The 24,897-nt window shown below is 39.1% G+C and overlaps 3 protein-coding genes across 4 annotated transcripts in view; 1 reads left to right on the forward strand and 2 right to left on the reverse strand.

Moving 5' to 3' along the window:
• Positions 1–24,897, forward strand: part of LOC108156572 — a 220,604-nt gene that overhangs the window by 69,865 nt on the left and 125,842 nt on the right. Inside the window, exon 4 of the mRNA XM_033388648.1 lies at positions 5,131–5,163. The gene's annotated coding sequence lies outside the window, so the exon portion shown is untranslated. The remainder of the gene's footprint in view (positions 1–5,130; positions 5,164–24,897) is intronic.
• On the reverse strand, positions 12,526–13,266 carry LOC108156575. 2 transcript variants are annotated; one of them, XM_017288109.2, is made up of 2 exons: positions 13,090–13,266; positions 12,526–13,030 (listed from the first exon to the last, which is right to left on the reverse strand). In XM_017288109.2, exons 1-2 carry the CDS (start codon positions 13,144–13,146, stop codon positions 12,569–12,571), a joined length of 519 nt encoding a protein of 172 aa, XP_017143598.1. In that variant the 5' UTR covers positions 13,147–13,266; the 3' UTR covers positions 12,526–12,568. The 2 variants fall into 2 exon arrangements, with proteins under 2 accessions (XP_017143598.1, XP_017143597.1); XM_017288108.2 differs by having other exon boundaries at positions 12,526–13,033.
• Positions 13,901–14,565, reverse strand: LOC108156576. Its single transcript, XM_017288110.2, has 2 exons — positions 14,455–14,565; positions 13,901–14,400 (listed from the first exon to the last, which is right to left on the reverse strand). Exons 1-2 carry the CDS (start codon positions 14,479–14,481, stop codon positions 13,978–13,980), a joined length of 450 nt encoding a protein of 149 aa, XP_017143599.1. The 5' UTR covers positions 14,482–14,565; the 3' UTR covers positions 13,901–13,977.

The raw sequence follows: 24,897 nt of genomic DNA on the forward strand, positions 1-24,897 counted from the left end.
ATAAATACAAAAGTAATAATAATAAAAAATACAAAAATAAATAGGTAATGAACAAATAAAATAAGTAATAAATAAATAAAATAATATATAAATTAATTAATTAAAAAGCTAATGAAAAAATAAAAAAAAATAATAAAATATATAAAATAACTAATTAATGAATATTCTTTCAGTGAATTTCCGAATGAAAGAATGAAATAAATGTTTATTGAATGAATGAAAACCTGAATAAATATGTATTTAAGTTGCATTATGGAATATTAAATAATATCAAATCATAATAAAATATTGTTAATTATATATAACTATCTGTAAATAATGTAAAAAATTATAAAAACGGATTTATCTAATACAAAATAATATATTTCCTGAAACTAAACTGAAAGCAAAGTAAACTCCTTTCAATCCCTGAAAAATATACCCTCCAACTACCAAGCTCTACCCAAAACCGAATAACCCCATCTTTTGGCCCCCACCCCCAACTACCATTTGTAGGGCATTCCGCGGCTCTTTAGCTGCGCCTCTACCTGAAAGTGAATAATACTCCCACGACGTGCCCTCATTTTCAACTAAAATAAAATAAGAAAATACACAAAAAACATTCACAGAAGCGGAGGCGCCATTCACACATTATTCATAAATAGTACGCATAAGAGGGGAAGGAGGAGGCGGAGGAGGAGGAGGAGGCTTACTGACAGGAGGAAAAGCGTTAAGGAAAAGGAATGTACAGGAAGAGGAACAGGTTTTTGCATTTGTAAACGATCAAATTTTGTCGACGTGCACTTTTAAAATAAATTGGCATTCCTTAGAGCCGCCCGCGTGGGAGTACAGGTGGAGACTCTCGCTGTCTATGCTGTGCTCTACGTGAAGATATTTTCCGTGCAGCTATTAGATTATATTATGCACACATTACGCATACGACATGTGGAAAAAAGATGCTCTGAAATATGATTAAATTGCATTAAGTAAATGCTTCATCGTTTAGTGATGTGAAAAGCCCTCCAGCATTTTGTCCATCCATCAATCAAAAGTTAAATCTTCTCAGAACCTTTTTTTTTATTTTTTTTTTTGATGATATATGTCAATGGCAGATATAAAGATAAACCCGGAAAATGCCGTCTAAATGCGCGTAAAAATTGTGTGACGATTTTCCGGCAGAGCCGCAAATTATCAATAAATAAATAAAATTACGCACACATTTTTGTTAGGGGGATTCCAGTTTTGATGTCTGTCTGGCATTTGATTGGTTTTTACAGAGTTGTGGGGGGAGGGACGGGGGAGGGGTGGTGGCTTTGTGTGTGCATCCTGCGTTTGAAGGCACTTTGGGATTTGAAATATAATTGGTAATTATCATAGGACTTGCTGTGTACTTTATGGCCTGGAAATCGATATGAATTTGCGGCTGTCTTTTGCTAGATAATTGTAGTCCATTTCTGAATGATTAATTTCAGGGTTTGCCTATCCATAAAGAGGGGGACACAGCTCTTGGAGGTCATTGGTACGTCCTTGGCGATGGGATTGCCATCAAGTGGGTTCTTGGGCCTTCATCAACAAAAAAAAGGCTTGGACAAACACTTTGGCACTTCACATAGATACACAAACACAGATACTCTCTGTCTCTACACCTGTCAGCAAAATGGAGAAAGTTTTTGCCCCCTCCTGGTCTCTCTCTCTCTGTGTCGACTGAGATTTCCTTGTAGCGGTCTGGAAAATGTGTTATCAAAATTTATTGAGCGGCTGTCATGAAAGCTGTCAAAGACGATATCACAAAACATTTGATTTTTGACTTTATTTTGGCAGGCGAGAGCAAAAGCAACAAGCGCTTCCCAGGAGCAGCCGCGGCCCCAATGGCCCAAGGCCCAAGGCCCAACCCAATTTCTTGAGTCCTACAAAGACGAACACATTATAGCCGCGACGGCGGCCCCACCGTATGTGAATCCTGTTGTTGTGCCTCTCGGCGAAAAGAAAGAAATAATCATAATAAAAAAAGGAGCCCCCATAAAACGGAAAGCCCGTGAGCAGAGCAGCCAACAAATTTTCATGCTCTCCCAAGGCGCTGGCACATTGATAAATTAATGATTGCCAGGATGATGACGAAGACCCTCAGAAGGAGCACAGGGACGACGAATGAAAGGTGAAGCAGTCGATGGGAGAGGGTTGATAGAGGGCTGTTTATGCAGGGGTTGGGGTATGGGGAATGGCTGGGTTTTATGGGAAATCAATCTAAATGTATGCAAAATTTTTTCAAGGAATTTCAGTTTTAATAATCTGGGATGTTTGATGAAAACTCTGAGAAGGCGGTGCGATCTAAAAGGAAAAGGGTACGTCTATAGCTGAAAGGTGTTTGAAATGTATTTTAAACCGATTTTTATTGCATACAAAATTAAATCTCAGTTGTCGCGAAAATTTTAGAAAATATGTGGAAGAACTTATGAAAGAAAAACCCAAAGAAAAGCTAAAATAAACTATAGGAAAATTTATAAAAATGAACAGTAACGACTACCTCACGAAATAAATAACAAATTATAATAAAATTATATTATAAAAATTATAAAAAATACTGCAAAATGTACAAAAAATTCCAAAAATACCATAAAAAGGTGTGATAAAAACGATGTACATAAGATAAAACTTGAAAATTGTATTAAGAAAATATTAATAATCAAAAAAAGCTGTTTTAAAAACAAATGACATAAGAAAATACCTAAAAGTTGAATTTAAAAAATACTAAAAATCTAAAAAATTGGGAATATACTATAAAAAAGCTGTGACAACAATTTTAAAATTTCCAGAAAAATACTGAATAAGGGAAATACAGAAAATATACTGTTAAAAAGGTTGACAGAACTCCCTGAAGAAATACCTGAAAGTAGCGAAAAACTCCCAATAAAAATGCTAGCCAAAAAAATGCTAAAAAATAGCTAACAAGTATTTTACAATATACTAAAAACTCTATAAAAAACTAAAAAAAACTACCACAAAATACTAATAAAAAAAACTAAAAAATGCTAATAAAATAAAAAAATAGAAAAATAGTACTCAAAAATAGTCTCTAAAATATTAAAAAACTCATGTTAAAAATTATTTTAAAAATTAGAAGGAAACTTTAGGACCTTGTAAAAATATGCAATCCCAAAGATATCATGGGGTTTATGGACTGTTTTTGATTTTGAAACCAGAATAAACCGAGGTTAACTTGAGATATATGTATCTTCAAGTTCTTAAGAGACTTTTGGATACTTTCCACCACTTTCTTCGTGTAGTTTTCTGCCAAAGGCACTGCCTGCTGCTGCTGCTTACCTTTTTCTTCTACGAGTTGGTGAAAGAAGTTCTTAGTCGTTCTTAGGCCTTCTCTGGCTAATGAATATTAATCGTCGCCTGACTGACTGACGAACTGGATGAATGCGCTGTAGTGTGCGGGGCTCCACCTGGTTGTGTGTGTGTGTGTGTGCCTATCTATCAAAGCGTCAAAGCCACTTGTCTTATCAGAGGAGAAGAACTGTGGAGAAAGGTGGCGGTGAAAGGAGTTGAAGTGCTGGGGGAGGACTATTAACAAAACAAATATAGTTTCTGCATGAGAGGGCCAACGGCAGTTGTCGGATTGTTTTTGTTGGCTGCGGCTTTGCCACTTGAATATCGCTGGAACATGGCGGATTAATGTCATTTATCACGCGCGTGCTATGGATTGTAGGTGGGTGTGTGGGGAGGTGGTGGGGGCCTGTGGCATTAGCAGGCATTTCAAATGTACAAAATAAATAAAGGACTCTCTCCCACACACACACGCACATTCACACAGATACAAATTTAAGCCGCAGTTGTTGCTGTCACTGGCTTTGTTTTTCGTTTTGCGGTTAGCGCAAAAAGGATAATGACAAATAATCAAGGATAAACGCTTTTGATTGATCTTTAATGGCAGTCGTTGCCCCCTCCCCCCCCACCGACCCCCCTCTCCCTGTAGGAGTTCGTTCCCTTTGAATGTAAATCATATTAACTTAAATGTAGCATAAAACAAACCTCCTGGAAGCCGCCTGGAAGCCCCATGTGTGGATTGTGGATTGTCGATTGGGTTCGTTTCCTCTCTCTTTCCCTCTTAAATGCGTGGCCCAGGACACTTATCCTTCGTGCCACACACACGCATGCGGGGGCTTATATGGAGGCTTGCCACATTCTTTTGCAATTGTACTTCGTAGCGGAGAATGCTTTTCAATATATCAAAGGCATCACGCATATAAATAACGAGAAGGCTGGGCGAAACCGGAAACCCCTAATGAACGCGTTGACTGCGGGGATGCTCTATGGCCAGAGAAGGAGCCAGAGAATTACATGAAAAAGATAAAGATTTTTTTTATTATTTCTTCTATTATTTTCAAGGTTTTTTTTAAAAGTCATTTAATGTAGTATTACAGAATTTTCGATATTTTTTTTTGTAACGTATATTTAAAAGTATTTTTGGAATGTTTTGTATAGTTTTTTATGGTATCATTTTCGATATTTTCGGAATATTTTTTTAAGTGTTTTCCCATATACGTTTTTAATTTTTTATTTATTGTTTTTTTTTTTATAGGTTTTTTCTTATAATTTTGAAGAGTTCATTTAGAACTTTAAAGTATATTTTAAAAGTATTTTTTATATTTTTTTGTATAGTATTTCCATAGCATTTCATGGTATATCATTGTTGGTATTTTCTTAATATTTTTCTATTTAGTTTTTTAATAATATTTTAAAAGTATTTTTGAACGTTTTTTTTCTTCTTTAATCTTTTTTTTAGTTATTATAAAATATATTTTTTGGTATACCATTTTTAGTATTTTTCTAAGTAATTTATTGGTATTTTAAAAGTATTTTCTTTTAATTATTTATTTAATAATTTCAATTATTACAAAGAATATATTTTTTTTCGTATTTTATAACAAAATGAATCTAAATATTTCTCTAAGAAATTTTTAATTTTTTTTTTTTTAATATTTTTTAGTATAAAAAATGTCATAAGTAGTATTTAGTATTTTTTTGTGTGCCTTTTCAGAATTTGTTGTATTGTTTTAACATATTTTATTTTTTCTAAGTATTTATTTAGTATTTTTTGAGTTATTGTTTAATTAAAAATAATTCCTTGCTATCCTATCTTTATAGGTTGCCTTTGTGGCCTTGATGTGGATCATAAACGTAAGTATTTCCCTTGTTTCAACCTTCGGCATGCCGTGAATATACTCCTCTTCCTGAAGCATGGAGCATGAAGCATGTTAAAAGCCTTAGGCCCTAGTTAACAGGCTCTGCTGTGCCCCTCCTCCTTCTCCTTTTGAGTAGTAAGACGAATCCATTGCCAGAATAGTATCTAACTGAAATTCAAGAGAAAAGCCAATTGAAGGAAAATGTCTATGAAAGAAGAAGGAGAAGAAGGAGGAGGAAGAGGAGATGTAACTGTAACAGTAGGCTGTTCGAAGCACATTCGAAAGAAGAGAGCCCCGTCAAAGACGGCGGAATAAAGCAATTAAGCGGCTTACAAATGCCAGCCATTGCCAGAGAACTGCCAAAAGAAGAAGAACATTCGGGTGTGCTTGTGTGTATGAGTATCTGTATCTGTGAGATACAGTGTGTGGCGCAAACAACTCTGACAAGACGGAGATGGAAAATGAAGAAAACATCAGAAAATTAATTTACATGTGCGATTCATCAATCAGGACTCTCGAGGAGAGAGTCCAAGAGATGTGCGCGCCATCGTTCCGTTTGTTCCCCCAAAAAGTCATAAGCGGACACACATATGTGTATCTGTGTGTGTGTGTGTGTGGAAAATGCATGCGTGTGTGTGCAGCAGGCCGTGCGTTGATTGATGATAAATACTCCCTCTCGCTCCTCCCAGAAGAAAAAAGAGCGACCATTCGGCCCGGCCGCTTGAGATAAAGCGCTCAAATGCGTCGCATATTAAATGATGCAACATGAAAAGTGAAAAGGGATGCTATCCCCGGCACCCCCCCTGCCAACCCTGCCCCTGCCCCTTTGGTCTTCCCTCAGCCAGTGTTTATTTTATTATTATGTAATGCCTGGCCCATCCTTCGATCCCCCTTGTGCCCTCCTCTCTGGGGGCAATCGTTATAAATGACCATTTGCGTGGGGGATTCCATGCCGCCCCTGTTTAGCTGCCGCTGCTGCCCCTTGTCCTTGTCAGGCTTTTGTATTGTTTGCTTGCCAGCGATAACATTTATGCCCATTACATATAAATATATAAATAAATAAATCAGTATTACTAGAACTTCACTCTCGCCACGGAATGCGCAGCAAGGCTTAGCCCTCTGCTCTCCCCGCCATCGTGTGTGTGCGTTTAATATTTCATATTTTTTCGTAAAAAATACTTCATGTGGTTGGTGGGGCATTAGCCTTATGTATATATATTAATTGTGGGTCAAGCGAGCTTCATGGAATTCCCTTCGTATTTTTTTATGGCTAAAAGAAGCTGTGGAACAGAATTTCGATATAGAAGATGATAGAAAGCAGTTTTTTGTGTCATATATGTATATTTTACGGATGCGAGACTCACTGGAAGGGAGCTAGAAAGAGAGAAAGAGTCAATGGTAATGAAATAAGAGAGAGAGAGAGAGAGAGACACAAATTGCGAGCTGCTAAGCCACGCTGGAAGAAAGAATGAGAGATGGACTATAATCAATAATTATTGATGGTTAACGATTTTAAAGTATTAAATTGTTGTATTTTAAAAACGTTGAAAATAATTTTAAACGATTTAACATTAAAAAAAATCAATTTAATTTCATTCATTCAGTTCTTTATTTAATTTTCAGTATTTTCTCAGTATATTGTTGTAGTATTTTTGTGTGTGTTTTCAGTATTTTTGTGGTATATTATTTGAAATTTTCAAGTATTTTGTAGTTTTTAGTATTTTCTCAGTTTTTTTTAGGATTTCGTATTTTTGAAGAATATTATTTAATCTCTTTATATATTATATAATTTCCAGTATTTTCTCAGTATTTTTTTTTGTATTTATTATTTTTGTGTGCTTTCAGTATTTGTATAATGTATTATTTAGTATTTTTAAGTAGTTGATCATTTTTAACATTTTCTCTGCATATTATTTTGGTATTTATATTTTTGTGTACTTTCAGTATTTTAAAACTATTTTTTTTATTATTTTACAATATTTTTCAATTTTCAGAATTTTTTCAGTATATTTTTTTTGTATGTTTATTTAAATATTATTTAGTGTATTTAAGTATTTTTCGCTTGCAATATTTATTTTTGTATTAATTGTAGAATATTTTTTTACTTGTTAGTATTTCGGTATTATTTTAAAGTGTTTCCCAAGCCTCACTGAGAGAGGGAGATGACGAGTTTCTTCCAGTTAAGCCACACTGGGAAAGGGAGATAGAAAGGAAGAGCGCAAGAGGCTGAAGAGAGAAAGATAGAAAGGTGTCCCCGTCTCGTGTCTGTCGTTTTTCAGGTTCATATGTGGACGACCTGTCCTCCGTCCACAAACCACAAACAAAAAACTAAACAACAAAACGCGCTCGGTCGCATTTTATTTAATTCATTTTCTCATTTGTATAATGCGTCGTCTGCTGCTGCTGCTGCTGTTGCTGCCACACAAATAATTTGCCAAACAAAATACTCAAGGGAGTCGTTGTCGTCTGAGAAGGTGTTGTACGCTGTGTGAGCCTTTGATGCCTTCACGCAGAAAGGCCCCCCCGCCCCTCCCGTTAGACCCCTTTGCTGCACTCCATCACCACCTGCAAAGGTCACAGACATTTGAAGCGTTTTGTTGTCGCGACATAAACGGCGGAGGCGCACCCAATTCAGTAATTCACATGCCATGCAGCGACCTCATCAGAAGAACAGAGAACCCAAACCCAAACCCGAATCCCTTCTGTCTGTCATCAGAAGCGCGGCAAAATTTCATTCACATTCGCACTCACAATACTCGTACGAATGCGAGAAGGACTCAAATTAAAAATGCCCTCCTGCATGCGACGAAGCTCTTTTGGGGGGCGGGTACTGTTATGAGTATTTGCATAACATTGGCCAGCCCACGCCCACAACCAGCCCGCCCTAAACACGGTTTCCATTCATAAATTCAGTGTGCAACGGTGTAGGGGTGCAGGTGCAGGGGCCCCCTAATAATAGTCGTTCAGCCCCTTTGGGGCAGCCCCTATATGGTGGGGGACTCGCTCCCTCTCTCTGTGCATGCGATGCAAAGTACAACAAGTTAATTATGGAGGCATGCAACTTGCAGTTGCCGTCGTTGCCGTTGCCGTTGCCGCCATAAATTGTGCGGGCTTCGGGGACGTTTAATGAGTGTGCAAACGCACCTGAATATTGCTGTTGTTGTTGTTGTTGTTGTTGGGGCAAGAGTGGCAAAGACAGAGACAGAGAGGTGTAGTAGGTGTGTGTCTCTTAAGAGCGAAACTATTCGATTGACAAAGTTCTGTTGTACAGAGCAGATTCTTCTACAAGTTAAATTGTTGAACGAAAAACTCTTCAAGTGCAGTTTGGATGGACAAGTTTCTTGAAGCAGCAGGCAGCAGGCGGTGGCAGTGGAAGTGGCAGAGATTCTTGGCTGAAAGGAATTTCCATTTTCGGGGAAATATTCAAATTTTCTTGCGGCCGCCCATCGATTAAAGTCTTGGCTGGGGAGGGACTTTTTTATGGAAATTAAATTCTACCATTTTCTTGATGGATGATTTTACTTTTTGGGGTGTGTGGCCCTCTCCCAGTGTGGCTTAGCAGCTGGGAACTTTTCACCTCTAGACCTCTACCAGTGGGACTTTTTATTTTGGGATGGAAAGAGCTAGCTTTTTCTGGTTTTCTCTCTCCCAGTGTGGCTTAGCAGTCAGCAATTGTTTCTGTCTTCATCTCTAGCTTTCTTCCAGTGAGAATTTTCCCTTGGGATGGGAAAAGCTAGTTTTTTCTGGGGTTCTCTCTCCCAGTGTGGCTTAGCAGTTAGCAACACTCTTTCTCTTCACCTCTAGCTCTCGCCCATTGAGTCTTCTACCATCACTCGCCTTAAATGTTCATTGATGCCATCTTTTCTTGGAAAATTCCTACTTTAAATTCCCTTTTTCCTTTCCTATTAATTGCTCATACGCTCTGCTGACGGCACTTTGGCCTTGGGGGCCTTTAATCCCGCCACGTGGCATGTTCCAGGGCAAATCATTTCCTTGAAGCACTAGGCACAAATGAATAATTTAAAGGGTAAGGATAGATTATGATAGCACACCCGTTGAAAGATGCTTGGGCCAGCGGCCAGCACTTGACTCGAATATTCATCAAGTTTATCCACGAGTAAATTACTTGTGAACATGCAACATGCTGCAGGCAGCAGGCGGGCACTGCCACTCCGCAGCAATACAAACAGGCAAAAGAAAATTAGCGTAAAATTTCGAAATGAGTGAAAAACAAAAACCCAACTCAAACTGTAAATTCCGGACCCGCATTTGAGCTACGAGGCACCACCACTACAAAAAGTTGCAAGTGTTTGTCATGTGCCAACACTTGCCACTGCTTTGCGTTGGGGAGGGGAGATGGGGGGCCTAATTTGCGCATAATTAAATATAAATTGTATGCATCATTGTTTGTTCTGTGTGTGTGTGTTTTCACCCGTTGTTGCAACAAGCATTGGGCGTAAATATATTAAAGAAATTGCTGTTTTTCGTTGCACATTGCCCCATGTATGACACGCAGTTGCAGTGCTTTCTTGTCGCTGCCACTGACAGGTTGCAGTTGCACTCCATCCCCCCTAGGCAACACAGGACTCGCCGTCGCCCCCACAGCAACAATTGCAACGTTTTGGCAACAGCACAAAGAAAATGTAATTATTTACGCTCTTGAGCAGACGACAACGACGGCGACAACAACTTCCTCTGTTCTACACCCAACTCTCACTCTCTCTCCCTCGTTCCTTGTGATACCTTGGTTTATGGTGGGGTGTATTGTATTTATCATAGAATATGTAACAGAAAAGGGCTTCAGCGACCAATCTTTTGCCAAGTCCATAAAGAAAACACCCATTGAGCGACTAGTTTTCATAGAAACAGCAAACTTTATGAGGCCATTCCTCTCCTAAACATCATATAAGTATTAAGATGGAGCGACTGAGCAGCAACTACAAATACAAACAAATATCACACTGCGCTGCCTTGCAAGACCATGCATGTCCAATCACCCGAAAGCCGCAGAGGCGCAGCTTTCGGCTGATCTGTCGGCAGATAAATACTTTTAATGCAGGCAGAAAAGCAAAGTAAACACAAAAGCGAAGCTTGTTCGTTGTTGTATTGGCCTGCAAGTCCATGCATGTCCGTCACTACCAAAGCCGAAGAGGCGAAGCTTTCGGGTGATCTGTCAGCAGGTAAAGACATTTTATGCAGGCAGGAATGCAAAGCAAAAACAAAAACGCAGCTCGCTGGCTCTCTCTCTCTTGTTAGCAGCGATGCTCGTGGCTCAGGCGCAGTTCTACTTCAGTGGGAGAATGGAGGAAGCAAAAAAAGCAGACTGCGCTGCCGCAGTGATCCAGAGAACCGAAGAGTACCGAGTGCCATCGCCAGGGTACATTCGTCTGTGTTTTGGTGAAGGGCAACCATTGCGGGCATCGAATTCCTTATAAGCCTCTATTTGGGATAGAATTTCATACGTAAAGGGTATCTTTCAGTCGGTTGAGCGCCTTCAAATCAAATTCGTGTCTTGTTTTCTTGCTTGTGCTCCTCTGCTGTTACTACTGTTGTTGTCGCGTCAACAGCAATTTATTTGAGTGTGAAAAAGATGAATTAATTTTACAGCATTGTGCAGCACAATTAAAAATTATTTGCTCTCCTTCGCCCATCTCCCGTCTCACTCCTGCTGCCAATGTCAGAGCTTGCCCCGAGCTTAATTGCTGCAAAGTTGTTGTGGCTTAGCCGGGTCCTTGGCCATAAGAGTGGGGGGGTGGGGCCAGCGAGGAGATATGCCCATTGCCTAGGCTCGATTCTGGCGCTGGTGCTGCTGCTGTCCTGCAGCAATTTATGTTTTTGGGCCTGGTCCACCGATTCGGGTTCTGTTTTTTTTTTATGTTTTTTTTTCGTGCCTCTCTCTTTCTCTCTCCTTCTGGCATTGTTTTGGCCTTTGTTTGTGGTTGATGATGAGAAAAGTTTTTGCCTGGCAGGCAGCTGAAGTGTTGGCGACGTTGACGGCGAATGTTGGGCCATGTTTTATGCATTTTCTTATGACTTTACTTTTGGCGTAGATTTGTGCGTCGTTTTCCTCTCCCTACCCCCTGTCCATCACTTCACTGTGTGAGAGGGGGAGGGGAAGGGGGAGGGGGCAGGGCGGTGGCTGGGGAGTAGCGTGTGAATTATTATGTACATTTCAAATGTGCAACAACAATAACGACGGAACAACTAAAAGCAATGCCGTAAATTTGTTTTCCTGCCAAGTGGACAAAGACCGACCTCCTCCGGGGGGGTGAGATGCAACAAGAGAGAGAGAGAGAGAGTGAGAGAGAGGCAGGAGGAGAGAAGAGGTCATGTCAAGAGATGTATAAAAACTATGACCCGCTTCCGTTTTGTTGTAAAGTAAATTTCTTTTCTTTTTCGGTAGGCGGTTCTCTCTCTCTGGAACATTTGTCTTTTTGGGCGGGTGGGGGATATGGGCGGGGTAAATAACTTAATTAAAGTAAATGTGTTTTCCGCGGGAGACATAAGAAGTTTTGTAATTAGTTGGGCGTGTCATTTGGCAGTTGAACAACAATTCTTCAAGACGTAACAATATATAAAAAAAATGTGTAGAAACATCAGAAAGAAAAATGGCAGAATGAAAAGATAAATTTTTAAAATAAATATTTGGTTTTTAAATTAAAATAAATTAATACATATTATATTTTAAAAAAATTTTAAAAAAGATTTAAAAAAAATTTAAATAAATTATACAAAATGTATATACCAAAATTAAATAAATAATACAAATTAAATAATTTATAAACAAATTCTGAAAAAAATAAAAAATCAATATAAATAAATAATCACAAATATACAATTTAATAAAAAAATATGTAACATTTAAATAAATTATAAAAAATTAAAAAAAATAATAATAATTTTTACATTAAAAAATTATGTTAAAAATGGCTCGACTAAAACAAATTTTATTTTGATTTAAATATAAATATATTTATAAATAAATAATCAACAAAAATAAATAAAGCCACATTTAATAAATTTATAAATAAATAAATATATAAAAAATTAATAAAAATAGATAAAACAATATTTAATAAACTTATAAAAAATGTATACAAAAAAAAAATAAATTATAAATTAAATAATATTGAAAATAAAAAATTAAGTAAATATATAACAAAAACATAAGTAACATACATTTTATTTTGATTTAAAAATAAATCTATTTAAAATATTTATTTATTTAAAATATTTTATGTAAATAAGTAAAATAAATTTGAATTTGAAATTAAAGGGTTTCCCCTTCCCCTTTAAAATCTACAAAATACAGCCCCTCCCATTAAGAGATTATTTTTTTATAGAAAAATATCTACATATAATTTTATTTTTGCACCCATTTTATGGGGGACTATAGAGTACTAGAAACCCACACCCGTGTAGTCGAAGGAGTGCGGGTCGAGCTCGAAGCGTCTCAAGCGTTCGTAGTACTGTCCAAAGAAGAATGCCTCCATCAATGCGTGCATGTATATGCGCCACCAGCCCTCGTGTTGGTGGCGATTGTTTCCAATCCAAACGCAATTAAAGGGGAAAAATGTCAGAATCTTATCAGTTCCCGCTTGATCCAAGTCGCAGTGCATATGGTTTGTGATAAAATCAAATGGTATATCTACTGAATATTCTCGCTTTTGACGACGGATATGCTTCACAGCAGATGGCGATAATTGAGGAGGGGTAACAGATGCCGAAAGCCTAGATACAGATGTTCCATTCGATACTGAAAGGCTGAAAGTGGAGTTCTGGGTCTCGTTCTGTTTCTGGATTGAAGTGTCATTCCTGGTGGTTGAAGCACCAGAGACACTCCTGGCATCCCCTAAAGTCAACTGCTATAGAAATTTAATGAGTAGGGGGATTATTTGAGAGCGTTTTCTCTTGGACGTACCATAAGAAAAAGCTCCGCTATGAGCGTCAAGGCAAGAAAGTACAATTTTGGATTCATGGTTAATTTTCTATGTAGCTAAAACAATATATACTGACTGAACAACGAGTGATGAAGGCGCACATGTATCTAATTATATACTAATTAAAAATTATGCTAATTATAGCTAGATTTTGACATTTAAATGAAAGCTTGATTCTCAGAGGGAATATACTATACATAGGCGTAAGTCGGAGTCGGATTCCAACAATAACACTCAGAGCATGGTCAAACCATCCTTCTAGGACACAATAACCTTGTCGTTCTTTCTCTTTCTAACCCACACACATTGCCGCAAAGAGTAGCAAGATCCATGCATGCTCTCTTTCTTGTCCCTTTTGATCCTGCCTGAGCGGTGCGTCTCCCTCTCGCTAAAACCTTAACATCAATGGGAGAACTACAGTCGAGACTCAGTATTTATGCCCGAGCTTAACATTGCACGACGAAGAGTGCGTGAGAGAGAGAGACAGCAAATGAGCAAGCACGTGGCCAGCGCAAATTGATTTGCTTCTTCAGGCTATAATAATAGCCCGATCTGATTCAAATTCAGCAATCTGTTAGATATAGTCCTTGTCTATGGTTCTGCGTTTTTAGTTTTCTCGTATCTTGTGTTTGCCAAAGATTTTCGTGCTTTGTTGGGGGCGGAATCAGACGGATGGACGGATGGACAGACAGACTTGGCTTAATTGACTCGGCTATCGATGCTGATCAAGAATATACATAGTTTATGGTATCGGAAACGTTTCCTTCTGTTCGTTACACACATCCAAATAGATTAATCTTCAAAACCAAATTTATTTAGACAAAGTAAAGACAAAAGTTCTGTTAAACAGTCAGCCGGACGAGTGGTCTTCATGCCTCTTTATAGTTATGTGGCTCCGTCTCGTAGCGCTTTAGACGCTCGTGGTACTGACCAAAGAAGAATGCCTCCAATTGGAACATCTTGTAGACGCGATAGTAGCCCTCGGTGGTATACCGATTGTTGAAACTCCAGATGCATTGATTGGGGAATGCCGAAATGTAGCGACGAATTCCTCTCATTTCCATATCACAAGGCTTATGCGACGTCTCAAAGTCCAATCCAATCACTGGGATATCAACCTTTCTTGGGACGCGCCTGAAGTGCACAGCGGATGCTGCCGTCGCCATCGCTGTTGTCGGGACTTCCACAGCTGCTGTCGCATTGGCCTGTTGCTTGGTGGCAGATCCAGATACAATCTGTGCCAGTGTTACGTTCTGTTTGGGTGAGCATCGTGCCAAATTGACCAAATGCATCTGGGGTAGAGCGTTAGTTGAGATTTTTCTTCGAATGATCTTGTCTGCACTTACCAGAACGAAAGCTCGAATCAGCAGCATCCTTGGGAATTGTGTGTTTCAGGTGTGTGTTCCTGAGGTGGAAATTGTATCTAGTGAATGCCGCTTCTAGGCTTGCTATCTATAAAAAATTCCATAAAAATACTGGAAAGTTCCTGCAACGTTGAGGGTCTCGCATAATTGCCCCACCACCACACCACCAAGTGTAAGAGTTCTGAGAAGAGTTCCAAGAGGAGGAGGAAGCTCCATGGTCGGACATCAGGCACGCAGATGGGACAGATTACACTACGCAACAAAATTGAACTATTTTATATTTTTTCTGATCGATTTGGGGCTTTTCATTTTTTTTAATGAATTATGGTTTTTTTTTTTTGTGGTAAGGTTCCTTCTTAAAACATTCTTAAAATATTTTTAAAAACTGGTATTTTGTTTTTAAATATTTTGTGCAGAGGTAAAGCCCATTTTTCCACATAAGTTACATCGGTTGCATTCTGAAAATTGCAAACTGAAAAGTATTAAGCTTTCTAATTCCAAATTGATATTTATTTAGCGATATATAATAAATGTTTTCATTTTTTATTTTGACTTTAAAAACTTTAAAACAATTCACCTTTTTCTTAAATTATTTATTTAATACAAATTTAATTCCAAATTAACCATTTTTTTGCGGTATATTTTTTGTTTCAAAATTTTTACTATAAAATCTCAGAAAAGTTTGAAAAAAATTGTATTTCTTTTGCTTTCTTCTTTTATCTATTTTATTTTTTATTTATTTCTTTTCTGAGTTAAATTAAATCGCCGTTTTATAAGCGTTTGCTACTGCTCATAATTAATCTTAATATATAAAATATTTCTTAGTAATTACATAATAAATAAAATGTATTAAATTTAATTTAATTTGAATTAAATTTATCATCATTTTGTTTAATATATAAATATATATACATAGAATAATTTGTTTATTAATGGTAAACTGCAAGAGAAACAAAATTATTTACATATATCTTTTTTTTATTTTATTTTTATTTTTAAATTTTTTTTATTTATTAATTTTTTTTACTTGTTCTATTGTTTTTTTTTGTTAAGAGAAAGCTTCCATTAGAATGATTATCCATTATTGAGTTTTGTTTTGTTTTTTTTTGAGTATTTTATTTATTTATTATATATTTTTTTTAAGGGAATGATTATCCTTTCCCCTAGTCCTCGCAGTCCTTGGCCAGGCCAATAGCTCATGCAGTGTGTCCCCACGCTTTTGATGGCATTTCCGCTGACAGGACGAAACTTGACTCCGACTTCCGCACACGCCATCATCGCTCCGCCTAATTGTTGCCACCGTTGCAGCATTGGTCACTCCCGCGTTTATAGATTTAATTTGTTAAAAACAAGGACATGCGGCAATAGATGCAATCTGCATTTGAAGGAGCAGAGTCCTGCGCCCTGGGAGGAGGCCCGATGCTGATGCTGATGCCGAGTGCCAGGCAAGTAATTTATTTTCACTCCTTGGGAGTTTTCTTCTCCTTATTTTTCTGTACTCTGTTTTGTTTGGTTTTCCCCTCGAGTTGACTTCCGTGCGCGCGAGAGAAACAGGATTTAACAACGGAAAATTACATTTAGCACAGGACACAGATCCCCTCCCCCTTCTCACTCTCCCAGGGAGTCCCGGCTGAAGGGAAACAGAAAAGAAAAACGCAACAAATGGCAGGGACACCGCCTGGTCAAGGCGAGGCATGAATAAATGAAAATGCGACAACTTTCTTGGACCCCACCAAACAAAAGGCGAACTAAACGCGGATGTAAACGGTTGCCCCTGCCCCTCCCCCTCCACCCCTAAGGAAAACTTGAAATTCACTTCCGTTTCCGTCTCAGGCTCAGGCTCGGCTTGGCTCCCTCTTTTTAATAATGCATTTTCCAGCACAAAATGTTAATTGACAAAAACAAAAATCTCTGCCTGTAGTAGTTCTTCCCGCAAGGAAAATTTGTGAAAATTAATGACACCATCCCATTAAAAGACTTCATAAAAATGGGTGTGTGTTGCCTCCTAAGGGACTCATGTGGGGCGGCATTAAAGCCTGGTTTAAACATGAAAATATTATCACTATAAAATAGAAAAAATGTCCAAGAAAAGGGGGTGGGAAAGTCAAGTGGGGAGGGCCTGTAATGAATTAGCACAAAAATTAAGAAGTTTTCGGAAGAAAAATGGAAAGTCAATGAAAATGTCTTTTCTACAGTTTCTACGATACAGAAAATATATCTAAAATAAGTGTTAAGTCATTAAGTTTTTGACTATTTATAAAATTTATAAACACACACACACACACTCACTGGGGTACCCCCTTGTGGGTCTAAAGCGAGACAGACTGCGGGCGGAAATTCTTTCACACGTCTCTTGTTTTAACCCCACCCCGGCCCTGCTTAACCCTCTTGCAACCCTCAACACTCCTGTTTTTCTTCTTTTTTTTTTGGTGCCTGTTTTTGCTAAGCAAAACAAATGAGTTAAAGGGTTTCGTACTGGGCCCCCGACCCCCGACCCCGACCATCATATTACAACTAACTTATTGTGTGGCATGGTCTGGTGGGCAGTACGCCCTGCCACTTGTATGCCCCAGACTCCTAGACGCTACGCTCCGTGTGCTCCAAGGATAATGGCCCCACAAACATAATGTGCACATTAGTGTTCACACATTTATAGATGTGGTGTCTATGTGTCTCTGTGTGTATCTGTGTGTGTGCTGCATGTTTATGGCTGTCTCCGTGTGTGCGGAGTGGAGTGAAAGCTGTGAAAAAATCACAGAAAATATGTGTGGCAAGCGAATCACGGCACATGTGCAACAGCAACATCCAGCAGCAGCAGCGGCAGCGGCAGCATTTGTGAGCTAATGACATTATAAACATGAAAACTCCATTAATATTTTTTTGTGCTGTTGATTATGATGTTGTTGGTGCTACTTTTTATGCCACCGATGTTACTCCTTTTTTTTCCATTTCTCTTTTTTGGTTGCTACCACCTCGATGGCTGCTGCTGTTGCCACTGTTTGCTGTACCTCCTCTGGTGTTGCCTCCTCCTGCTCTTGCCCCTGTCTGCTTCTTTCTTCTGCTGATGTGTAAGCAAGTTAAGCTGCAACGCTGCTGCCTCCTTGACACTGCTCTTTTTAATACCCTTTCAGAGGGTATGCTGCAGGAGGGCCTTCAGTACGCTTTTCTTGGGTTTAAGACCTGAATCTCATTCCCTTAAAAATCTGTAAGTCGAAACCGATCAGATCGGATCACTATATCTTATAATTCTTCGAAAATAAAGTTTTCATTGAAATAAACGAAATATTTGTTCTCTGAATATCGGCTATGACTATTTTGGAGCCGTTTGGATTTGGTTATGAAACAGTAATGGTTCGGTGTTTAAAAAAGTATGAAACCGTTATGAAACGTTTCGGATTTTGTTCTAATCGTAATGAGTAGGTTAGGAATCGATTCTAGATCGGTTTTGGATCAGTTATGTCTCATTTCAGTCCATGTTGAATCGGTAATGAATCGCTTATCAAACGGCTATGGATCGGTTATGGATCGTTTATGAATCGGGTATGGATCGGTTATGGATCGGTTATGGATCGGTTGTGGATCGGTTATGGATCGTTTATGGCTCGTTTAAAGATCGTTAGTGGATCGGTTGTGGATCGGCTATGGATCGGTTCTCGATTGGCTATGGATGGATTATGGATCAGTTATGGATCGCTAATGGATCGCTTTTGGATCGGTTCTGGATCGTTTATGGATTGGTTATAGATCGGTTATGGATCGGTTGTGGATCGTTTACAGATCGGTTGTGGATCGGTTCTGGATCAGTTGTGGATCGATTATGGATCATTCTTTAATGAAACGCTTATGAAAAGGTTTTTAATCTATTTGGAATAATTTTGGAATCGATTATCGCACAAATACGAATCGGTTATAAGCCGGTATGGTGTTCAATAGGAATTATGTACTCCAATATCATAAAGCTGGCCTGGCAACCATCAATCCATACAATATTCATCAGAATATGTAGACATTTGCTCCACAGGAATCGCAGGGCATCAAAATCTTCGTCTACCTACAGAGCTAGCCTTTTTTTCTATTTTTTTTTCTGCTTTATGGAGGAAAAACAACATAAGCATATGAATAGGCCAAGAAACAGAGCAGATCCAAGGACCATTTCTCACACTTTTACCTGCTTGCTTGCTTGGTTTTCTTTTTTCTACTTTCATAATTTATTTGATTTATTTGCACGCACAGCACGCGGTTTTCCTGGCTTCAGATTTCCGACCATCAGCCAGTAACTTCTTTGGGCCTGGTCTGGGGCCTGGGGTTTCCCACTTTTCTGCTACGCCTTTGGCTGTGCTGTGGCAGAAAGCTCTAAAAGTATTTTGATGCTTGACAATTTTTTCAAATTAAAGAACAGAAAAAAAGAGCAGCTTCTTCCCTGCTGTTGCTCCTCTCTCTCGTTCTCCGCTATGCGCCGTGAGCGCTGCTTAACTCACTTATTTGGCCAGGAGTAACGGCAACGGTAAAGGTAAAGGTACAGGCAAAAGGTATGGCAGGCAGCCAGGCTTGTGGGTGGGTGGCATGCCCCATATGTCCTCTCATGCATGGCGAGTGTGCAGGTGTATGCGTTGCATACTTGATGCCAGTCCTGCCCTGCCATGCCTTGCCCTGCCCTACCCTGCCACCAGCTGCACTCCACTTTTGCAAAAGAGTTGCGCCGGGTCGGGGTCCGTCTGGGAAGGGACTACGGCACGGGGCTATTGGCCAGGAATCCTGATCATTATTGGATTTTCCATATTCCCTTTCCATATTGCAACGAGAAGTTTAACAGAATTTAAATTAATGTTTTATGAAGCTACTCCGTCGAAATACGCATATCGTAAGTATCGAGTATTGAATTTACAGACTATGGAATGCACGGAACTCCCAGCCATTTTCAATCAAGTTCATTGAATTCTTTGACAGATGATTTCCTGCTGGTACTTTGAAGGAAATGTTTCGGTTATAAGAACTGTTTTGATGGGGCGTCGTATGGATTTGAATGAAGAGGTTATGAATCGGTTGCACAACGGCTATGAATGGTGTTTAAATCGGTTTTAAATCGTATTTGTATCCATCATGAATTGGTGCTTAGTGTGTTATTAAGCGGCATAAGATCTTATTTGAGTCGGCTAGAATCGGCTATCAATCGGGGTTGAATTGGGGCTGAATCGGTGCTAAATCGGTTACGAAGCGGTTAAGTTTAAAAAAAGTTAAATTTAAAAAGTTATTAATCGGGTATAAAACCGTTATACAATTTAATTTTAATAAAAATTGATTTCATTAAAAATTTAGATTATTAAAAATTAATAATACAAAATTAATTAAATAAAGAAAATAAAAAATATATATTAAAAAAGTAAAAAAAAAAATATTTAAAAAAAATAAAAAACAACCTTTAAGTACCGGTCCAAAAATAAATATAAATCAGCTTTTAATTAAAACAAAAAATTATGAATAATTTACGAATCAGCTATGAAGCGGCTAGATGTATTGCAAAAGAGCTAAATTGAAACATTTATGAACCGGTTATTAATTGGTACGAAATCAAAAACTCGTAAAAATTAAAAAATAATTATTATTATAATTTTTTTTCTTTTATCATTTGGAAAATTTGTATTTTATTGTAAACAAGTTTACTTGTTTGTTACTTGTTTTACACTATTTTTATTATTAAATTTAAATATTAAAATTAAAAAAAAATAGTTAAACAAATTTTACGAATCGGTTGTGAACAGTTTATTTTGCAAATCACCAAAATCAATTATACAATTTTCTCAATCTGTTTTAAATGTTTTTTTTGTAGGGCACAACGATTAAAGCTTGGATTTGCTATGAAATTAATTCCTTAAGGTGTGCCATGACTGAAGAGAGAGCTCTCTCTACCTCAAGAATAAGTACACTCATAGCCATAACCTCTAACCTTTACAGAATCCATAAAGGAGAACATTTACTTAACTCAAGTTTCCCATTCATTGGAGAGCAGTGCCCCATAAGCCATAAGTCCCTTAGATGGCCTATAAAACCGCGCAACAAAAGACTCCACCAAAAGAGAGCTCCTTGGAGCTCCTTGGAGACTGAAAATACAAAATTTCCATGGCAGGCTGTCCAATTGCAACATTAAAATGTGGCAAAAGAGAATCTCTGGTGGGAGGGGGTGGGGTTAGGAGAGCCAATCAATGGGGGAAAATGGGCCCAAATCAATGTGCATTTTCATTGGCTCTCTTTTCATTTCATTTTCAATTGCATTTCCGCGCATTTGCACGCACACAAAGGGCGGTGAGAGAGGGGGAGGGGGGTTTCCCCCCCGCCTTGCCGCATTCCACATGCTGCAATAAGTTGCACTCCATTACGCGGTTTTTAATATAAGAAAAAGAAGAAGGTTGAGCCCCGCGGATTTGCGGGGCCCAGGAGCTGGCAGGATCTTTTGGCTGTGGGCTGTGCGGGTGGTGGGGGGTTGGGTAGGGGGGGGGGGGGTCTGCGGAAAAGGCAATTTACTGCAGTAGCTTTTTGCTGTTGCTCTTCGGGTGCGTTCCTTCGATAATATCAATTGAGTGTTGCATTTGCTTTGATTTGCTTCTGGGATTCTGCGGGTTGGCTGGGCTTCTAGCCTTCTAGCCTTCTGGCTTCGATTTTGTTTTTATGCTCCGGCGCTAAGCTTTTGTTTGCCTTTCGTTTCGTTTCGTTTCGCTTTGGATTTGGCTTGTTGCAGTGGCAGCTGCAGCTGCAGCGGCTTATGCGGCTCCAATTCGGTCTCCTGCCTCTGTTCTCTCTGTTTGAGAAATGTTATAGCGGCTTAGGGATTTGCGGTTTTGTTGAGTGCCTTTCGAGGGGGGGGGGGGGGGGGGGGGGGCACATTACACATACGAAACGCACTGTGATTTCGATTTTCGTCCAAGCATCAATCCGTAGTTTTTGGGGCACGCCTTTGTGTCGCCCCCTAAACCGCTGATAGTTGATATCACACATGCGATGCCACTCTGCCACACGTTGCCACGCATTGCCATCAAACTTAATTCGTTTCTGGTCAAAGTCAGTGGCTTTGAATCGGATTCTGATCCAGCTGCTGCCATTGTTGCCACTGCAGTGTTGCCAGGGCAACCCCCCGCTGGCAGCATAATAACTTGGACCCACAGAACATTAATACACTTGAGCAGCAGCACCACCAGCATCAGCAGCAGTTGCTTTTGTGGTCGGTCAGAGAACTCCCCTTCACTCCACTCCACGCCACGCCACACCGAACGCCACAGTGCTGCTTCCAGTAATAGTTATAGCCTTCTCTGGCATTGATTTTCATGGTACACGCGCGTTGCACAACAATTTGTTTGGCATTCGCCGAGCATTCCATTCCTTTCCATTCCATTCCATTCCTTGAATTCAATTGGCAGCAATTTGAAAATCGTTTATGAATGATTTGAAGAGCGGTACGGGGTTTGGATTCTAAAAGTCAATGCTGAAGAATGCATTTTGGCATCCATCCTGCAATGAATGGAGGCGAGAGTGTGAGGGGGATTCAGAGGTGGGGGATAGAGAGTGGATTGAAGGGAGTAATTGGTTTTTAGGGAGTCATTTCTGGATTTTTCTTCAAGTCTCTTAGTTTTTGAAGTTCCCATAATCAAGTCATAACCGATCCATTAGAGATTCCTAACCTTTTCTTTATTTAATTCTCGATTCATGGCTCCATAAACGTTTCAAGGGAGTTTCGTAATCCAAAGCCGATTAAAAATAACGGTTTATTATTATTATTATTTTTCATACTGAAAATTGTTTAAAAATTATTTGAAATTGGTTTTTGAAGCTCCATGAGCCATAATCGTTTCTTAACCGATTTGAAATCGTTTAAAAATCATTTGTATCATTGATCATCGCTCATAAGCCATAATCGACAAGTTATGACTGTTCGGGTGTAAAAAAAATCTCTAACCCATTAAAAGATACTACAACAAAACCCAAATGGAGAACACACTTAACCAATGCAGTCCTAAAATTACATTAAGGTCTTAACAATATGTTTTTCGAACTTTATAAGCCATAACCGATCCATAATCATCTGTTTAACCAGTTAAAAATCGTTTAAAAATCATTTGAAATTAGTTTTAAAAGCCCATTGAAGAAGTATGATGCTCTTGTACATTCTCGAAATTTTCCACAGCCTCCTGACTCTTTTTCTCTCCTCTAAAAACATCCCCGATCGCCCCAATCTCCTTCATGCCAACCCCTCTATAATAATCCTAATATTATCTGCCTGTTTCCGTCCATCATTTATTTATGATTTTATCCTTTTTTTTTATTTTTTATTCAAACGCACTTAATTTAAATATGTGCATAACTTTTGGACAAATGCATCCCCGCACCACCCCAAAGGCACCTGCATCACAGCAGCCTTGCAACAAAGCGAAAAAAAGGAAACCCCAAAGAAAACCCCCGAAAAAAATGAGAGATTCCAACATACAAAAGCATTTTTTGCCCCGTTTCTGTGCAGAGCGAAAGCGACTGCATATTTCATACAGAAAACAAGATGGAAAAAATCCTAGAAAAAGGAACAGAAAAAATAAAAATGCTAAACAAAGAAAATAAAAGAAAAGCGTTGAAAAAAAAAACAAGAAATGGGGGCGCAAGGCAAAACTGAAAGCCAAAAGAAAAATGCCGCGCTTTTTGGGCAATTGAGAGGGGGGCAAGGGAGGGGCAACAGAGGGCCAAGGGAGGGCCCAGAGAGGGGCTTCAGAGGGCCAAGGGAGTGAGGAGAAGGATGGCCTTTATAGAAAGGGGTTTTAGGGGCTCTCGCATTATTTTGTATTACGACAGAAGCGTCTCCTCTCACACACATCCCACATTCAGTGGCCAGTGGCCAGTGGCCAGTGGCCAGTGTCCAGTGTCCCTGGACCCTGGACTCGGCCTGGCTCTCTCTCCCAGCTTGTATTGCAATTTTTCAATTTCAAAAACAATTTTACTCTGCCAACATACGTGTGGTCAAAGATAAGCTCTGTAAATATATATATAACAAAACAAGAGGACGGTGGGTGGGGCTGCAAAAAGAAAAGCGCTCGAGCTATAAAAGAGCGCCATCGAAAAACCAAAGCTAACCGCAGCTCAAGCAGGCTACTACCAGAAGCCAAAGCCAGAAAGGCAGCAGCAGCAGCAGAGGAGGAGCTCTGGCAATTGAATGACCAAAAAAATATAATAGTACATGTGTATGGGGCACGGGGCTGGGGACTGGGGGCCACGTGGTGGTGTCAGCTTGTGTGCCACACAGCGGGAAATTGCACAAAAATGAATTGTGTTTTGTGCTGCATTTAGTGCTGAAAAATATAAGTGACCGACGAGCGACCACCGACCGACACAGCTGGAGATGGATTCCTGGCTGTTGGGGGGTGGGGCAGAGGGGGTAATAGATCTGGCAGCTTGCCTCGGCCTCAGCCTCAACCTCAGTTCAGCTTCAGCCAAATTGAATTCATTTTCGGTTTTTTATTGGATATATTTTTTAAGAAAATCCCGTGATGCCAGTGTAAATATCTATCGTTTATGGAACAATAAAGAGGCCATGAATCGGTTTGGAATCGGTTATGGAAACTACAGAATTTTGAAATTTGTATGCTCGTCCTTTAAATGCACTTAAAAACACTTTGATGGCGTGGTATTGAGTGTAATGAAACGGGTATCAGCCGGTTATTAATCGATTATGAATCGGCTATTATTCGGTTATTTATCGATTATTAATCGGGTTTTAATCGGTTATAAGTCGGGTATCAATCGGTTATTAATCGGCTTTTAATCGGTTATTTATCGGTTATTAATCGGTTATAAATCGGTTATCAATCGGTTATGAATTGGTAATGAATCGGCTATTAATCGGTAATAATTCGGTTAGGCATCGGTTATTAATCGGCTATTAATCGGTTATTTATCGATTTTTAATCGGTTTTGCATCGGTTATTAATCGGCTAATAATCGGTTATTTATCGGTTTTTAATCGGTTATAAATTGGTCCTGAATTGGTTATGAACCGTTTATGAACCGGATCCTTCTCCACTTTTAACCCTTAATCTTTTTTTCCCAGAATCTTTTTCACACAAGCTTTGCACTCTTAGACTTTGCCTACAGTCCTACATGCCTACAGTCCTGTTCCAAATCACATTCCCACCAAGTCTCGCACTGTCCTAGCCCCCAACCCGTGTAGAAGACGAAATTTCCAACACCTTTGCCCACGCACACACCCCGAATAATCGAATTCCACAAATATTAAACACAGATTAATGTGCCACCCCGTCCCCCGTCCCCCACAAACCACACTCCACCCCCCCACCACCCCATGAGGCAGCCACAAAACTGTAAACTGTATGTAATTCCCTGGCCAAACACTTGCTGAATGATAATCAATAATCACTTCCGTTCAATTGATTTAGA

The sequence above is a fragment of the Drosophila miranda genome, chromosome 2 (assembly GCF_003369915.1).
Source record: "Drosophila miranda strain MSH22 chromosome 2, D.miranda_PacBio2.1, whole genome shotgun sequence".
Taxonomy (NCBI): Eukaryota; Metazoa; Arthropoda; class Insecta; order Diptera; family Drosophilidae; genus Drosophila; species Drosophila miranda.